The 17,143-nt window shown below is 46.3% G+C and overlaps 1 protein-coding gene across 4 annotated transcripts in view; it reads right to left on the bottom strand.

Moving 5' to 3' along the window:
* Positions 1-9,213: 9,213 nt before the first annotated feature.
* tmc3 (transmembrane channel like 3) overlaps positions 9,214-17,143 on the bottom strand; it is a 108,780-nt gene continuing 100,850 nt past the window's right edge. For 3 of the 4 annotated variants that reach the window (XM_086025207.1, XM_086025206.1, XM_086025208.1), the window contains exons 24-25: positions 16,836-17,103; positions 9,214-11,331 (exon numbers count right to left, since the gene is read on the bottom strand). In XM_086025207.1, the coding sequence (XP_085881333.1) occupies positions 10,350-11,331; positions 16,836-17,103 (1,250 nt within the window). In that variant the 3' untranslated portion in view covers positions 9,214-10,349. The remainder of the gene's footprint in view (positions 11,332-16,835; positions 17,104-17,143) is intronic. The other variant, XM_086025209.1, reaches the window with a different exon arrangement.

The raw sequence follows: 17,143 nt of genomic DNA, 5'->3' as shown, positions 1-17,143 counted from the left end.
AACCAGGTTTCAGTGATAAAAAGTTCACAGCAGTCTATGGTAAAAAGTCCGAAGCCCCCTGGAGTCTCAGCTCGTCCATTTTGTTGACGAGGGATCTTACATTTGCGAGGAAGAGGCCGGGAAGTGGTTGTTTGTAGGGCCGATTTCGTAGCCTAGCTAGCCGGCCTGCTCGACATCCCCACTTCTGCTTACGGAGCGTAAGCAGAGTGAGCCTACACCGCCTCCGCTTCCTCCTCGGCGGGAAGATAATCCACGGAGAGCTGGCGTCCCTTGTTATGGGTTCGGGAATGTTGTATGAATTATGGGACTCTGCTGAAATACCCATCTCGCACAAAAATTTTAAGAAGGTCCTGTCGGCTATAAGTGACTTTAGCTAGCAAAACACACAAAATAAATTAAAAAACAACGCACTGAAGGTGGGAGCACAAAGCCGCTGCATCCGCACGCGCCGCCATGCAACTCCTGGACAATGGGCCGGGTCACAAGGACCTTGCCTGATGCTAAGGGTGTGGTAAGGCAAGTTGTTGTGCAGATGAAGACCAGTCAGTTGGACAGACCATTGAGTAAGCTCTGCTGGGTTCAAGAGTCAACATGCAGATTTCAGGGACTCTTACACTGGATTCAATTGATAATTTGATCTTTAATAGTGCATGTTCATGAATAAGAAATCTTGGTTAAAACACTTATATTTGACATTTGATGGCTCTTGTCTTATCTAATATTAGGTAATTGTTCAGCTCATATCATAAACAATTAGGTGCCGGAAATTAAGAGCAATATTGAGAAATGATGTTTTTATTTTGAATTCATTATTAGGGCCCTAGCAGCGACCGCTGCGAGGTCCCTATTGTTTCTGTAGAAATTATTAGGGCCCGAGCAGTGACCTCTGCGAGATCCCTATTGTTTTTGAAGAAATTATTATTATTATTAGGGCCCGAGCAGCGACCGCTGCGAGGTCCCTATTGTTTCTGTAGAAATTATTAGGGCCCGAGCAGTGACCTCTGCGAGATCCCTATTGTTTTTGAAGAAATTATTAGGGCCCAAGCAGCGAAAGCTATAAGGACGCTATTGTTTTCATAGAAATACCCTATTGTTTCTTCTTCTTCTTCTTCTTCTTCTTCTTACATTAGCTAGACTGGGGAAACTCACCCCGAGGTCCCCACAGTGCAGCGGCTATTTTGGGCAGGGACATTAGCTAGACGGTTGATCCTCACACCGAGGTCTCCCCAGTGCATAGGTCATCTTTGACAGGGACATTAGCTAGACTGAGGATGCTCACCGTGAGGTTTCCCCAGTGCGGCGGCCATCTTGAGAAGGGACAATAGCTTGACTGGGGATATTCACCACGAGGTCTCCCTAGTGCGGCGGCCATCTTGGACAGGGACATTAGCTAGACGGTTGATCCTCACACCGAGGTCTCCCCAGTGCATAGGTCATCTTTGACAGGGACATTAGCTAGACTGAGGATACTCACTCCGAGGTCTTCCCGGTGCGACGGCCATCTTGGACATGGACATTAGCTAAAATGGGGATACTCACCTCGAGGTCTCCCCGGTGCGGCGGGCATCTTGGACAGGGACAATAGCTAGACAGGGGATACTCACCCTGTGGTCGCCACAGTGCAGCGGCCATCTCAGACAGAAACATTTGATCGACTGGGGATACTAACCCCGAGGTCTCCCCAGTGCGGCAGCCATCTTGGACAGGGACATAAGGTAGACTGGGGATACTCACCCCGAGATCTCCCCAGTGCGATGGCCATATTGGATGGGGACATTAGCTTGACTGGGGATACTCACCCCAAGTTCTTCCAAGTTTGGGGGCTATTTTGGACAGGCGGCCATCTTGGGCAGGGACATTAGCTCGACTGGGGATACTCATCCCCTGGTTGCCACAGTGTGTTGGCCATTATGGACAGGTACATTAGCTTGACTGGGGAATCTCACCGTGAGTTCTCCACAGTGCAGCGTCAATCATGGCCAGGGACATTCGTTAGACTGAGGATACTCACCGTGAGGTCTCCCCAGTGCGGCAGCCATCTTGGACAGTGATATTAGCTAGACTGGGGATACTCACCCCGAGGTCTCCCCGGTGTGGCGGACATCTTGGAAAGGGACACTAGCTAGACTGGGGATACTCACCCTGTGGTCGCCACAGTGCAGCGGCCATCTCAGACAGAAACATTTGATCGACTGGGGATACTAACCCCGAGGTCTCCCCAGTGCGGCGGCCATCTTGGACAGGGACATAAGGTAGACTGGGGATACTCACCCCGAGATCTCCCCAGTGCGATGGCCATATTGGATGGGGACATTAGCTTGACTGGGGATACTCACCCCAAGTTCTTCCAAGTTTGGGGGCCATTTTGGACAGGCGGCCATCTTGGGCAGGGACATTAGCTCGACTGGGGATACTCATCCCCTGGTTGCCACAGTGTGTCGGCCATTATGGACAGGTATATTAGCTTGACTGGGGAATCTCACCGTGAGTTCTCCACAGTGCAGCGTCAATCATGGCCAGGGACATTCGCTAGACTGAGGATACTCACCGTGAGGTCTCCCCGGTGCGGCAGCCATCTTGGACAGTGATATTAGCTAGACTGGGGATACTCACCCCGAGGTCTCCCCGGTGCGGCGGACATCTTGGAAAGGGACACTAGCTAGACTGGGGATACTCAACCCAGGTCTCCCAGGTGCAGCTGCCATCCTAGACAAGGACATTAGCTAGACTGTGGATACTCACCCCGTGGTCTCCCTAGTGCGGCGGCCATCTTGGACAGGGACATTAACTAGACTGGGGATGCTCACCCCAAGGTCTCCCCGATGCGGCGGACATCTTGGAAAGGGACACTAGCTAGACTGGGGATACTCAACCCAGGTCTCCCAGGTGCAGCTGCCATCCTAGACAAGGACATTAGCTAGACTGCGGCTACTCACCCCGTGGTCGTCACAGTGCGGCGGCCCTAATGGACAGAAATATTAGATAGACTCGGGATACTCACCCCGAGGTCTCCACATTGCGGCAGCCATATTGAACAGGGACATTAGCTCAACTGGGGATACTCACCTCGAGTTCGCTACAGTGTGTCGGCTCATTATGGACAGGTACATTAGCTTGACTGGGGAAACTCACCGTGAGGTCTCCCCAGTGCGGCAGCCATCTTGGACAGTGATATTAGCTAGACGGTTGATCCTCACACCGAGGTCTCCCCAGTGCGGAGGTAATCTTAGACAGGAACATTAGCTAGACTGGGGATACTCACCCCGAGGTCTCCCCAGTGCGGCAACCATCTTGGACAGGGACATTAGCTAGACTAGGGATACTCACCCCGAGGTCTCCCCGGTGCAGCGGACATCTTGGACAGGGACACCCCGAGGTCGCCACAGTGCGGCGGCCATCTTGGATAGGGACATTAGCTAGACTGGGGAAACTCACCCCGAGGTCTCCACAGTGCAGCGGCCATCTTGGACAGGGACATTAGCTAGACTGGGGATACTCACCTCGAGGTCTCTTTGGTGCGGCGGGCATCTTGGACAGGGACAATAGCTAGACTGGGGATACTCACCCTGTGGTCGCCACAGTGCAGCGGCCATCTTAGACAGAATCATTTGATCGACTGGGGATAATAATCCCGAGGTCTCCCCAGTGCGGCGGCCATGTTGGACAGGGACATTAGGTAGACTGGGGATACTCACCCCTAGGTCTCCCCAGTGCGGCGGACATCTTGAGCAATGATATTAGCTAGACTGGTTATACTGACGTCTTTCATGTGCAGCAGCCATCTTGAACAGGCGGCCATCTTGGGCAGGGACTTTAGCTCGACTGGGGATACTCACCCGGTGGTCGCCGCAGTGCGGCGGCCATCTTGGATAGGGACATTAGCTAGACTGGGGAAACTCACCCCGAGGTCTCCACAGTGCAGCGGCCATCTTGGGCTGTGACATTAGCTAGACTGAGGATACTCACCGTGAGGTCCCCGCAGTGCGGCGACCATTTTGAGAAGAGACAATAGCATGACTGGGGATAGTCACCACGAGGTCTCCCCAGTGCGGCGGCAATCTTGGAAAGGAATATTAACTGGACAGTTGATCCTCACACCGAGGTCTCCCCAGTGCGGAGGTCATCTTGGACAGGGACATTAGCTAGACTGGGGATACTCACCCCGAGGGCTCCCTAGTGTGGCGGCCATCTTGGACAGGGATATTAGCTAGATGGTTGATTCTCACACCGAGGTCTCCCCAGTGCAGAGGTCATCTTGGACATGGACATTAGCTAGACTGGGGATACTCACCCTGTGGTCGCCACAGTGCAGCGGCTATCTTGGACAGAAACATTTGATCGACTGGGGATACTAACCCCGAAGTCTCCCCAGTGCGGTGGCCATCTTGGACAGGGATATTAGCTATACTGGGGATTCTCACACCGAGGTCTCCCCAGTGCAGAGGTCATCTTGGACATGGACATTAGCTAGACTGGGGATACTCACCCTGTGGTCGCCACAGTGCAGCGGCTATCTTGGACAGAAACATTTGATCGACTGGGGATACTAACCCCGAAGTCTCCCCAGTGCGGTGGCCATCTTGGACAGGGATATTAGCTATACTGGGGATACTCACACCGGGGTCTCCGCAGTGGGACGGCATTTTGGCCAGGGACATAAGCTAGACCGGGGATACTCACCGTGAGGTCTCCCCGGTGCGGCAGCCATCTTGGACAGTGATATTAGCTAGACTGGGGATACTCACCCCGAGGTCTCCCCGGTGCGGCGGACATCTTGGAAAGGGACACTAGCTAGACTGGGGATACTCAACCCAGGTCTCCCAGGTGCAGCTGCCATCCTAGACAAGGACATTAGCTAGACTGTGGATACTCACCCCGTGGTCTCCCTAGTGCGGTGGCCATCTTGGACAGGGACATTAGCTAGACTGGGGATGCTCACCCCAAGGTCTCCCCGATGCGGCGGACATCTTGGACAGGGACATTAGCTAGACTGGGGATACTCAACCCGAGGTCTCCCCGGTGCGGCTGCCATCCTAGACAAGGACATTAGCTAGACTGCGGATACTCACCCCGTGGTCGTCACAGTGCGGCGGCCCTAATGGACAGAAATATTAGATAGACTCGGGATACTCACCCCGAGGTCTCCACATTGCGGCGGCCATATTGAACAGGGACATTAGCTCAACTGGGGATACTCACCTCGAGTTCGCTACAGTGTGTCGGCTCATTATGGACAGGTACATTAGCTTGACTGGGGAAACTCACCGTGAGGTCTCCCCAGTGCGGCAGCCATCTTGGACAGTGATATTAGCTAGACGGTTGATCCTCACACCGAGGTCTCCCCAGTGCGGAGGTAATCTTAGACAGGAAAATTAGCTAGACTGGGGATACTCACCCCGAGGTCTCCCCAGTGCGGCGGCCATCTTGGACAGGGACATTAGGTAGACTGGGGATACTCACCCCTAGGTCTACCCAGTGCGGCGGACATCTTGAGCAATGATATTAGCTAGACTGGTTATACTCACCCTGAGGTCTTTCATGTGCAGCAGCCATCTTGAACAGGCGGCCATCTTGGGCAGGGACTTTAGCTCGACTGGGGATACTCACCCGGTGGTCGCCGCAGTGCGGCGGCCATCTTGGATAGGGACATTAGCTAGACTGGGGAAACTCACCCCGAGGTCTCCACAGTGCAGTGGCCATCTTGGGCTGTGACATTAGCTAGACTGAGGATACTCACCGTGAGGTCCCCGCAGTGCGGCGACCATCTTGAGAAGAGACAATAGCATGACTGGGGATAGTCACCACGAGGTCTCCCCAGTGCGGCGGCAATCTTGGACAGGAATATTAGCTGGACAGTTGATCCTCACACCGAGGTCTCCCCAGTGCGGAAGTCATCTTGGACAGGGACATTAGCTAGACTGGGGATAATCACCCCGAGGTCTACCCAGTGCGGCGGCCATCTTGGACAGGGACAGTAGCTAGACTGGGGATACTCACCCCGAGGGCTCCCTAGTGTGGCGGCCATTTTGGACAGGGATATTAGCTAGATGGTTGATTCTCACACCGAGGTCTCCCCAGTGCAGAGGTCATCTTGGACATGGACATTAGCTAGACTGGGGATACTCACCCTGTGGTCGCCACAGTGCAGCGGCTATCTTGGACAGAAACATTTGATCGACTGGGGATACTAACCCCGAAGTCTCCCCAGTGCGGTGGCCATCTTGGACAGGGACATTAGCTAGACTGGGGATACTCACCACGTGGTCGCCACAGTGCGGCAGCCATTTTGGACAGAGATATTAGATGAACTGGGGATACTGTTGTCACCCCGAGGTCTCCCTGGTGCGGCGGCCATCTTGGACAGGGACATTAGCTAGACTGGAGATACTCACCGTTAGGTCTCCCCAGTGCGATGGCCATCTTGGACATGGATATTAGCTATACTGGGGATACTCACCCCGGGGTCTCCGCAGTGGGACGGCATTTTGGACAGGGACATAAGCTAGACTGGGGATACTCACCCCGAGGTCTTCCCGGTGCAGCGGCCATCTTGGACAGGGATATTAGCTGGACGATTGATCCTCACACCAAGGTCTCCCCAGTGCGGAGGTCATCTTGGACGGGGACATTAACTAGACTGGGGATAATCACCCCGAGGTCTCCCCAGTGCGGCGGCCATCTTGGACAGGGACAGTAGCTAGACTGGGGATACTCACCCCGAGGGCTCCCTAGTGCGGCGGCCATCTTGGATAGGGATATTAGCTAGATGGTTGATCCTCACACCGAGGTCTCCCCAGTGCAGAGGTCATCTTTGACAGGGACATTGGCTAGACTGAGGATACTCACTCCGAGGTCCCCCCGGTGCGGCGGCCATCTTGGACGGGGACATTAGCTAGACTGAGGATACTCACCCTGTGGTCTTCCTGCTGCGGCGGCCATCTTGGACATGGACATTTGCTAGACTGGGCATACTCACCTTGAGGTCTGCCCGGTGCGGCGGCCATCTTGGACAGGGACCATAGCTAGACTGGGGATACTCACCCTGTTGTCGCCACAGTGCAGCGGCTATCTCGGACAGAAACATTTGATCAACTGGGGATACTCACAGTTAGGTCTCCCCAGTGCGGCGGCCATCTTTGACAGGAACATTAGCTCGACTGGGGATACTGTTGTCACCCCGAGGTCTCCCTGGTGCGGCGGCCATCTTGGACAGGGACATTAAATAGACCGGAGATACTCAACGTTAGGTCTCCCCAGTGCGATGGCCATCTTGGACAGGGATATTAGCTATTTTGGGGATACTCACCCCGAGGTCTCCGCAGTGGGGCAGCATTTTGGACAGGGACATAAGCTATACTGGGGATACTCACCCCGAGGTCTCCCCGGTGCAGCGGCCATCTTGGACAGGGACATTAATTAGACTGGGGATACTCACCCCGAGGTCTCCCCAGTGATGCGGCCATCTTGAGCAATTATATTAGCTAGACTGGTGATACTCACCCTGAGGTCTTCCATGTGCAGCAGCCATCTTGAACAGGCGGCCATCTTGGGCAGGGACTTTAGCTAGACTGGGGATACTCACCCGGTGGTCGCCACAGTGCGGCGGCCATCTTGGATAGGGACATTAGCTAGACTGGGGAAACTCACCCCGAGGTCTCCACAGTGCAGCGGCCATCTTGGGCTGTGACATTAGCTAGACTGAGGATACTCACCGTGAGGTCCCCGCAATGCGGCGACCATCTTGAGAAGGGACAATAGCATGACTTGGGATAGTCACCCCGAGGTCTCCCCAGTGCGGCGGCAATCTTGGACAGGAATATTAGCTGGACGGTTGATCCTTACACCGAGGTCTCACCAGTGCGGAGGTCATCTTGGACAGGGACATTAGCTAGACTGGGGATACTCACCCCGAGGTCTCCCTAGTGCGGCGGACATCTTGTACAGGGAAATTAGCTAAACTGGGGATACTCACCCCGAGGTCTCCCAAGTGCGGCGGCCATCTTGGACAGGGACATTAGCTAGACAGGGGATACTCACCCCGAGGTCTCCCCGGTGCGGCGGCCATCTTGGACAGGGACATTAGCTAGACTGGGAATACTCACCCCGAGGTCTCCCCGGTGCGTTGGACATCTTGGACAGTGACATTAGCTAGACTGGGGTTACTCACCCCGAGGTCACCCCGGTGCGGCAGCCATCTTGGACAGTGACATTAGCTAGACTGGGGATACTCACCCTGTGGTCGCCACAGTGCAGCAGCCATCTTGGACACAAACATTAGATAGACTGGGGATACTCACCCCGAGGTCTCCCAAGTGCGGCGGCCATCTTGGACAGGGACATTAGCTAGACAGGGGATACTCACCCCGAGGTCTCCCCAGTGCGGCGGCCATCTTGGACAGGGACTTTAGCTTGACTGGGGATACTCACCCCGAAGTCTTCCAAGTTTGGTTGCCATTTTGGACAGAAGGCCATCTTGGGCAGGGACATTAGCTACACTGGGATACTCACCGTCAGGTCTCCCCATTGCGGCGTCCATCTTGGACAGGGACACAATCCCATCAGTGACTCAAAAACTCAAAATCCATAACCGATCCGAACCGTGATTTATGTGATCCGTTGAATCACCAGTGAGTTCCAAAGTCAATCTCCTGGTACTCATTTGAGTAACCCATGATGTATATATATATATATATATATATATATATATATATATATATATATATATATATATACTGTTGTTATGCAAGCTGGACTCAATGCATTTTGCTCACAAATCTGTCTAAATCTGTGCTAGTGAGCAAATATATATATATATATATATATATATATATATATATATATATATATATATATATATATATATATATATATATATATTAGTCAAAATTTAAAACATTAACGATGGAGATGAATTTCAATTTTATAACGCACACAAAAAAATTAACTCAATTAACTTTTATTTACTTCCTGTAGCAGCTGACCTCTGCTCAGTGCTCACTGTGCAGCCAAAGTTAGAGGAGAGTTACTGTCGCAAAAATTTACTTTTACATAGTTTTACTTTAAAAAGTTGCTCAATGTCTCATTGGAGAAATCCAAAATAATTTGCACTCTTTGAAAAGGCAAATTCAAATACCATATTAGTAGTATATCTTTGGTGTATTGTTCAACTGTTGTGTTTTATACAATACAATACAGTACAATACAACTTTATTTTTACAGCACATTTTATAACAGTTACAGCTGTAACAAAGCACTTTTCATTACAACAACAAAACAGCAACAATATAACAAGTGAAGGCAATAAATTAAAACACAAAATACTTATTTACAATAGACACCGGAATACAGCAGAAAACCTTCAGTCTCACGTCGGATCAAAAGCTGGAAAAGGATTAGATTCAAGGATCAAAGAAAGCTATTAGAACAGTCTTTGAATCAAAATATACTTCTAATTCTATCCAAAAATAATTCCAAGATTTTACGTAAATATCGGTTCCAAGCTTTGTAAAAAAGCTGTTTGAAAGCTAGTTGAAAAATTGTGATTAATTGTATTGTATGCAACCTGGAGGTTCAGACTGCGATCGCATTGCAAAAAAAATCTGATAGGTATCCAATCTAGGACCACATATGAAAGTGGCCAAAAACCTTGGCTTACTAAGAACACATGATGCACGTTTTTGAGACAAATAACATGCACTTCAATCGGACACTTAAAATTTATTTTCCCAAGCCACGCAGAGCCGCAATTAATGGATGAAAGACCGGAGCCGCAAATTACCGACCCCTGTCCAAAATCTTTTTTTTTAGCTTTTAGCCTTTTTAAAAGCTGTGTGTGGTGTTTTCCTCCATTGATTCACTGGGTTTTAGTCTTACTTGCAGGTTAGAAAAACAGCTCCCAAAATAACTCATATTTCAGAAGAAATTAGATCGCCATTGTGCCAAAGGTAATATATAAGCCTATATGCATATAGTTAACTGTGGAAAGCTTACAATAGCATGATACGGCCCCTTTAAGTGTTATTTGGGGGGTTTAGTGACGTTTTAAAATTCAGCCACTGTGTCAAATGAAGGCTACATGGTGGCTTGACTATTGACTATTGCTCGCGGGAGAGGTGAGGTGTTTGTTTAGCTTATGTGCATTTGTATGGGTGTTATTATGTTTGATGAAATGCTTAACACTAACCAATTTAGACACCGTTAGCTTTTATTGCGATCACACAATGTTGCAGTAATGCATTAATGATACAAGAAGACCACAGCAGCGAGCAAATAAAAACACATTCCTATTGGCTTACACTACACATTTTCTCATTTGCTCATAATATTACAATGGCACGTGTTTGAAAATATCACACATTGGAACAAATCAGGTCATTTGACTCAAGGGAATGTAAATCCAAGGTTTGCTTGAACCTCTTTTTGGATATTTTTCCTTGCCTTGTATCAGAATTGAGATAACGCTCCTTGTTGTGGATGACCTGAATGTACTGGTCTGTACCGCTGTTCTGCTGATCACTGCTTGAAGCCAGGGAGCCAGAGTCAGATTCAGTCAGAGGGTGCTCCAAATTTGGTCTTGTTTTTGATTTGATTTGCCTGCTCCTAATTGGGGATTGACCATCACCTGGGGAATTCATGTGTTGCATGGTTCGGACCAATAGAGGTTCTGCTCCTCTTATGCTGTCCTGGGACTGGGAGTGTGACTTTAAACCTCTCCATCTGAGATCTCCTTCCTCCTCCTCATCTTCTTCCTGGGATCTGTACCGTCCTGTACCTACCTGGCTGTCTTTAGCTACAGACATGTGGCTCTCTACTCTGTCACCAATGTAGAAGTGTGCTGGCTGGTGGAGGTCAGATAGAGAACAGGGTCGATGAGCCTTCTCTAACAATACCCTTCTTCTCCGTCTCCCCTCTTTCTCCTCCTCATCTTGATTCAAATTCTGTTGGGACAAGTGCGATCTATGGGGGTGTGGTTGGTGGTGTGGGGTGCGAGGAGTGTAGCGCTTGATGTTGAATGGGTAGAGCTCCAGGATCTCTGCTGGCTCCTCCTCCATGAAGTAATGGCGTGGTATACGTGTGGCCGAGCGAAGCAGCTTCTTCCTGGGTTCATGTTCATTGACAATCACGTAGCGGGTGGCATGACCATGGCGACCCCCATAGCTCTGGGCAGTAATGATCCCAGCCGGTTCAACAGGATGTATAGCGCGTAAGGTCTTCCTGTATAGGGGGTCAGATTGGATGTTGTCAGAATATCTGGCTTGGTGATTGCACGCCTTATGGTAGTAAGACTTAGAGCGACAGGAACCACTTGGGCGTCCAAGGAATGGTGTGCGCCTGGTATGAGGAAGGACAAAATATCAGAATCAGACTATATAATTATCGTAGTTGTCAGTTTTGGCAGAAATCAGAAAATCATGTAACTGTGAAAGAGGTCATTCAAAAATACAAAGCTGGTGGCTAAAGACTTTTGGACAGTTCACACATATATATACATGGATGGATATATATATATATATATATATATATATATATATATATATATATATATATATATATATATATATATATACCTATATATATATCCATCCATCCATTATCTGTACCGCTTATCCTCACAAGGGTCGCGGGGCGTGCTGGAGCCTATCCCAGCTGTCTTTGGGCAGTAGGCGGGGGACACCCTGAACTGGTTGCCAGCCAATCGCAGGGCACACAGAGACAAACATCCGCACTCACAATCACACCTAGGGGCAATTTAGAGTATCCAATCAACTTACCATGCATGTTTTTGGAATGCGGGAGGAAACCGGAGTACCCGGAGAAAACCCACGCAGGTATATATATATATATATATGTATATATATATATATATATATATATATATATATATATATATATATATATATATATATACATATATACATATATATGTATATATATATATATATATATATATATATATATATATATATATATATATATATATATATATATATATATATATTAGTGCTGTCAAGCGATTGAAATATATAATCGTAGTTAATCGCACTTTATTTATTGTAAAAAAATCCCATACTATTTTTCAAGAATAGCCTTTGCTCTATACGAGCCCACTAGTTGAAATAAGGTATTCTGATGAATATTGCGTTTGTGGAATAAGAGTTAATCCGCCTGTTTTTAGCCATCACTGGAGGCATCACAATTAGTCTGGGGTCAGGTAACGACCAATCACAGCTCACCTGTTTTCTGAAACTGAGCCATGATTGGTTGTTATTTGAGACCTCAGGGCATCTGTGCTGTCATTTTCAGTTGATAGAAGTGATAAAATGGCTAGATTTTGCTGCTTGACTCATATTCCACAAAAACAATATTAATCAGAATTCCTTGTTTCATCTAGGGGGCCTGCATAGAACACATTCTTGAAAAAAAATGTTTGGGTTGACTTTCCCTTCAATTGAAAAAACAAGCATTGGAATCAAGTCACACAAACAGCCCCTCAGCACTTTCAAACACACGCGCGCACACGCACACACACAATCATTTTCATTGGTTTTGTTCTGACAGATATATCTACTGCTTCTTGAGGGCGACTTGTTGCTCAAGTGCCGCTTGGTTTTCTGGACTATGCTTAAAATTGTACTACCTGGATATACGAGAGCAATAATTTTTACGGATGTCACTTTTATTGTGCTCTGGCAATGACTTAATCGACTAAAAAGATTATTACTCGCTGCTCGAGTGTGGAATAAAGCTATTTTGTTTATTAAAATTCTGTTAGTTTCACAAACACCTGAAGCGATGTCACCCAAGTGCTGCTGAAAGACGACTAAAAGCAAAAAGCTAGAGGATCGTAAGTTCATCTAAGTAACTACTAACTAATATGACCCGGTTTTACTTAAGTTGCTGTTATGTGCAACGTATTATTACCGCGCATCGTTAACTTTCATTTCTCGAAGCCGGGTTGCAGTCAAAATAACAGTGTTGTGTTTCAGCTTTGTGCATTATGGGGCAAACGTTAGCTATTTCACTCCAGTCAAATTGTGTTGGTGCTTGCAGGAAACTGGTAACTGGTTCCGTTGTTTTATGTACCCACAAACTGTAACATGCAACATCTGTTCATATATCTAAACCGCTGCTGCTCGAGTCTCACCGTCTCTGTGCAGCACAGCATGCCCATCGTATTTAGACTTAGCATAGTCTGTGACTGCACTAATATACAATGTCTGCCTTTTGAAAATCATTGTGATAATATTTCAGTATGCACTCTGCTTTATCTGTCTATTTTTAAGATTAAAGCAAACTGATTTTACACAGTTTTCCCCTCACCCACCAAAACAGGAATGCACACCAGAAAGAGCATCTCAACTAGGGTTGCCAACCAACCCTTGAAAAACGGAATCGTCCCGTATTTAGGAACGGAAGTACGCCTCCCGTATTGAGTTGGAAAGGGACGCACTTTGTCCCGTAAATTCGTCAGAGTAAAAAATAATCTGTAAAATGTCGATGGAATTAATGAATAACAGTTCCCTTTTTATGACAATTTATGGTAACGGTCCAAAGCCCTCCCCTGCTCTGTGACCAAAGAAGTGACAGCACATTTGTGCATATCAGGATATCAGAGAATCCGCTTATCTTATTGGTCGGGGTAATGTCGCTTGCCAAAGTAGATGGCAGAAGTCAACAAAGCAGCATGCCAAATTTGTTGTCCACCAGGCAACGCCAGAGAGAGAGATGGTATGTAAAGTATGATTTGGTTTTTTTCAACCCACTGATCAAGGTTACTATGGGAATGTGCAATGAATGTCAGCATTTTATGGACAAACAATATATAATAATTTTGGGGTGGAATAAACAAGTACAAATGATTGACAAATACGTTAAATAGATTAATAATACATAAAAGTACTAAATTGATGAGTAATAGAAAAAGAATACACACACACAGCCTTACATTAACTACAAGTTCAAACAGATATGCATAATTTTTACTGCACAGGCAATCGATATACTACACTTTAACTATACATATAGAAAAAAAACGGTAAAAAATCGTTTCCGTTACTTTTCTCTTTTATGAAGAATAAGTGGACAAATACAGTATGTAAAACAAATGTTCTGCTGAACTGATTAAAGGTGAGCTCATTTTGAGCCTCAACTATGACAAGTCTTGCTCAGTGTTTTACTCTGTAGTAGTCAAAGATGTTTTTGCCAAGACAGAAAGCTCTTTGCGATTGGCAACAGTGCAAATTCTGATTGGATAACAATACAACCTTCTAAATTATAGATTCATAAATATATTATATATTTGAATTAATTGCAAATATCACTACTTTATCTTGAGGATCAATATTTAAAATTGAGCACTCTGGATCGGAATGTCTATATTTTGGTATCGATACGCCCATCCCTAGTTGAAGGCAGTCAGGTCGGCTGTGCCTGCCAATGAGGTTTCCCTTATTTATTTTTTGGGGAGTTGGCAACCCTAATCTCAACTCACACAAAGTATTCTTAAAATGATTGTCCAGGACATGAGAACCATGTGGAGGGTGCTCCTCACTGGACTTTATTTAATAGTTATTTAGTTTTTAGTTTACTCGGGCTACTTAACATGAGCTCACACATTGTTTCATTGTAATGCATAGACAGAGAAATACCTCATTCATGTTCACACGTCATGATGCTTGCCTAAGAGATGTGAGTGTTCATTCAATTTCAAGAGTTCATTTTTTACTTTAATAAACAAAGAATTTGAAAAAGAGTTCAGAAGTGGTTTCGTAATTTAATAATCGTCAACCCCAAATTAAAAATGTATTGTTCGACTAATCGAATAGTGAAAATAGTCTATATATATATATATATATATATATATATATATATATATATATATATATATATATATTAGTGCTGTCAAACGATAATTTAACTATTAATCGCAAAATGTTCCATAATTAATCACGATTAATCATTTTTTTCAACTACAATTTTTTACAAAGCTTGCAACCAATAACCAATATTTACTTCAGAAAGGTTATTTTGATTCAAAGACTGTTCTAATAATTTTCTTTGATTCTTGAATACGATTATTTTCCATCTTTTCATTAGACGTGAGGTTTTATGCTGTTTTCCAGTGTCTATTGTATATAGTATTTTGTGTAGTGCTGTCAAGCAATTAAAATATTTAATTGTAATTAATTGCGCATTTTATATATTGGAATAAAAACCCTTGATTTTTCTGTCCCATTATTTCCTTGAATTTTAATACCCTTAACATGAATAAGAGGATTGATTTTCTTATGCAGATTTTATTAAAGCGAAGTCAACCCAAACATCCATCCATTATCGATACCGCTTATCCTCATAAGGGTCGCGGGGCGTGCTGGAGCCTATCCCAGCTGTCTTCGGGCAGTAGGCGGGGGACACCCTGAATTGTTTGCTAGCCAATCGCAGGGCACACAGAGACAAACATCCGCACTCACAATCACACCAGAGAGTCCAATCAACTTACCATGCATGTTTTTGGAATGTGGGAGGAAACCGGAGTACCCGGAGAAAACCCACTCAGGCACGGGGAGAACATGCAAACTCCACACAGGGAGGCCGGGGCCGGGATCGAACCCACGACCTCTGAACTGTGAGGCGGACGTGCTAACCAGTCGACCACCGTGCCGCCCCAACCCAACCATATTATTTTTTAAGAATATGCTCCATGCAAGCCCACTAGTTGAAACAACCGACACGGCCGGACAGTGTTTTATTGCGTCTTTGTTCAGACGTGAACAGCCTCGCTTTAATTCAACTCTCTCTCTCCTTTCTTCTCCGCTCAGGAAATGTGCCATCCCAAACGAAATAAAAAAGCACAATATAAATAAATAAATATGCCGTTTGCTCCAAAGCAGCTGTATTTCATAACAGCACGACACGCAGCGCAATCAAGAGCCGCACGGGACAATCGTAAAAATGACTGCTCTCGTAGTTCTATATCCAAGCGGTGCCTGAGCAACAAGTCGCCCTAAAGAAGAAATAAATATATCTGTCAGAACAACACCAATGAAAAATGATTGTATGTACGCGCGCGGACGCGAGTGTGTGTGCATGCTTGCGTGGGGGTGTAGGTGTGTGTGTGTTTGAAAGGGCTGAGGGTCGGCCATTTTATCACTTCAACTGAAAATAACATCACAGATGCCCTGAGGGCTCAAATAACGACCAATTATCACTCAGTTTCAGAAGACAGGTGAGCTGTGATTGGTGGTTACCTGAGCCCTGAGCAACTGTGATGTCATTTTCAGTCGACAGACGTGACTAAATGGCTGCCCCCGGTGATGGCTAAAAACAGGTGGATTAACTCTTATTCCACAAACGCAATATTTATCAGAATGCCTTGTTTCAACTAGTGGGCTTGCATAGAGCATATACTTGAAAAATAATATGTTTGGGTTGACTTCCCTTTAATAAAGTATTTGCATAAGAAAATCAATCCTCTTATTCATGTTTAGGGTATTAAAATTCAAGAAAATAATGGGACAGAAAAATCAAGGGATTTTTCTACAATAAATAAAATGTGTGATTAGCTACGAGTTAACTATGAAAAAATGTGATTAACTGCGATTAAATATTTTAATCGATTGACAGCACTAATATAAAAGTTTTTCTTTCGGCAACAGGCAAGTAATGTATATACGTTCCACCCCAAAAATCTGTGACATAGAGGATCGCTGTTGGTGAACCGCAATATTGAAACGATACTGCACAATACAGTCAAAATGTGTTCAAATTCACCCTCTTGGCAACAAACAACAGTTATATTGGGTGGCTTTTTGTCAAAATATCTATTACTCTGACACCTGTTAGGTACGTGCTCCAGCCTCTGTTTGGGGATTGCGGCAGGACTTCTGGAAGATCCAGCCACAGCTCTGTTCAGCTCTCCCCGAGATGCAGACTGAGTAATTGTGCGAATGCTGTTACTACGCTGCCCAGGAGTATGGAGGTTGGTGATGCTGCCGTTCTGTTGTGGGGAAGGAGTTTGGATTGAGGGATCCTGGCTTGTGATGTCACTCTCCTGTTCATCTTGCTTTTGATCCCCCACTTCCTCTCCTGGAGCCTGAAGTCTTGCTGAGAAATGGTTAAATATTACAGTGTCAATGAGACAAAG

The sequence above is a fragment of the Filicampus tigris genome, chromosome 3, assembly GCF_054856515.1.
Source record: "Filicampus tigris isolate MCC_2025a chromosome 3, RoL_Ftig_1.0, whole genome shotgun sequence".
Lineage (NCBI taxonomy): Eukaryota > Metazoa > Chordata > Actinopteri > Syngnathiformes > Syngnathidae > Filicampus > Filicampus tigris.
Note: the sequence above shows the minus strand (reverse complement) of the source record. Positions and strands in the feature narration are given on the sequence as shown.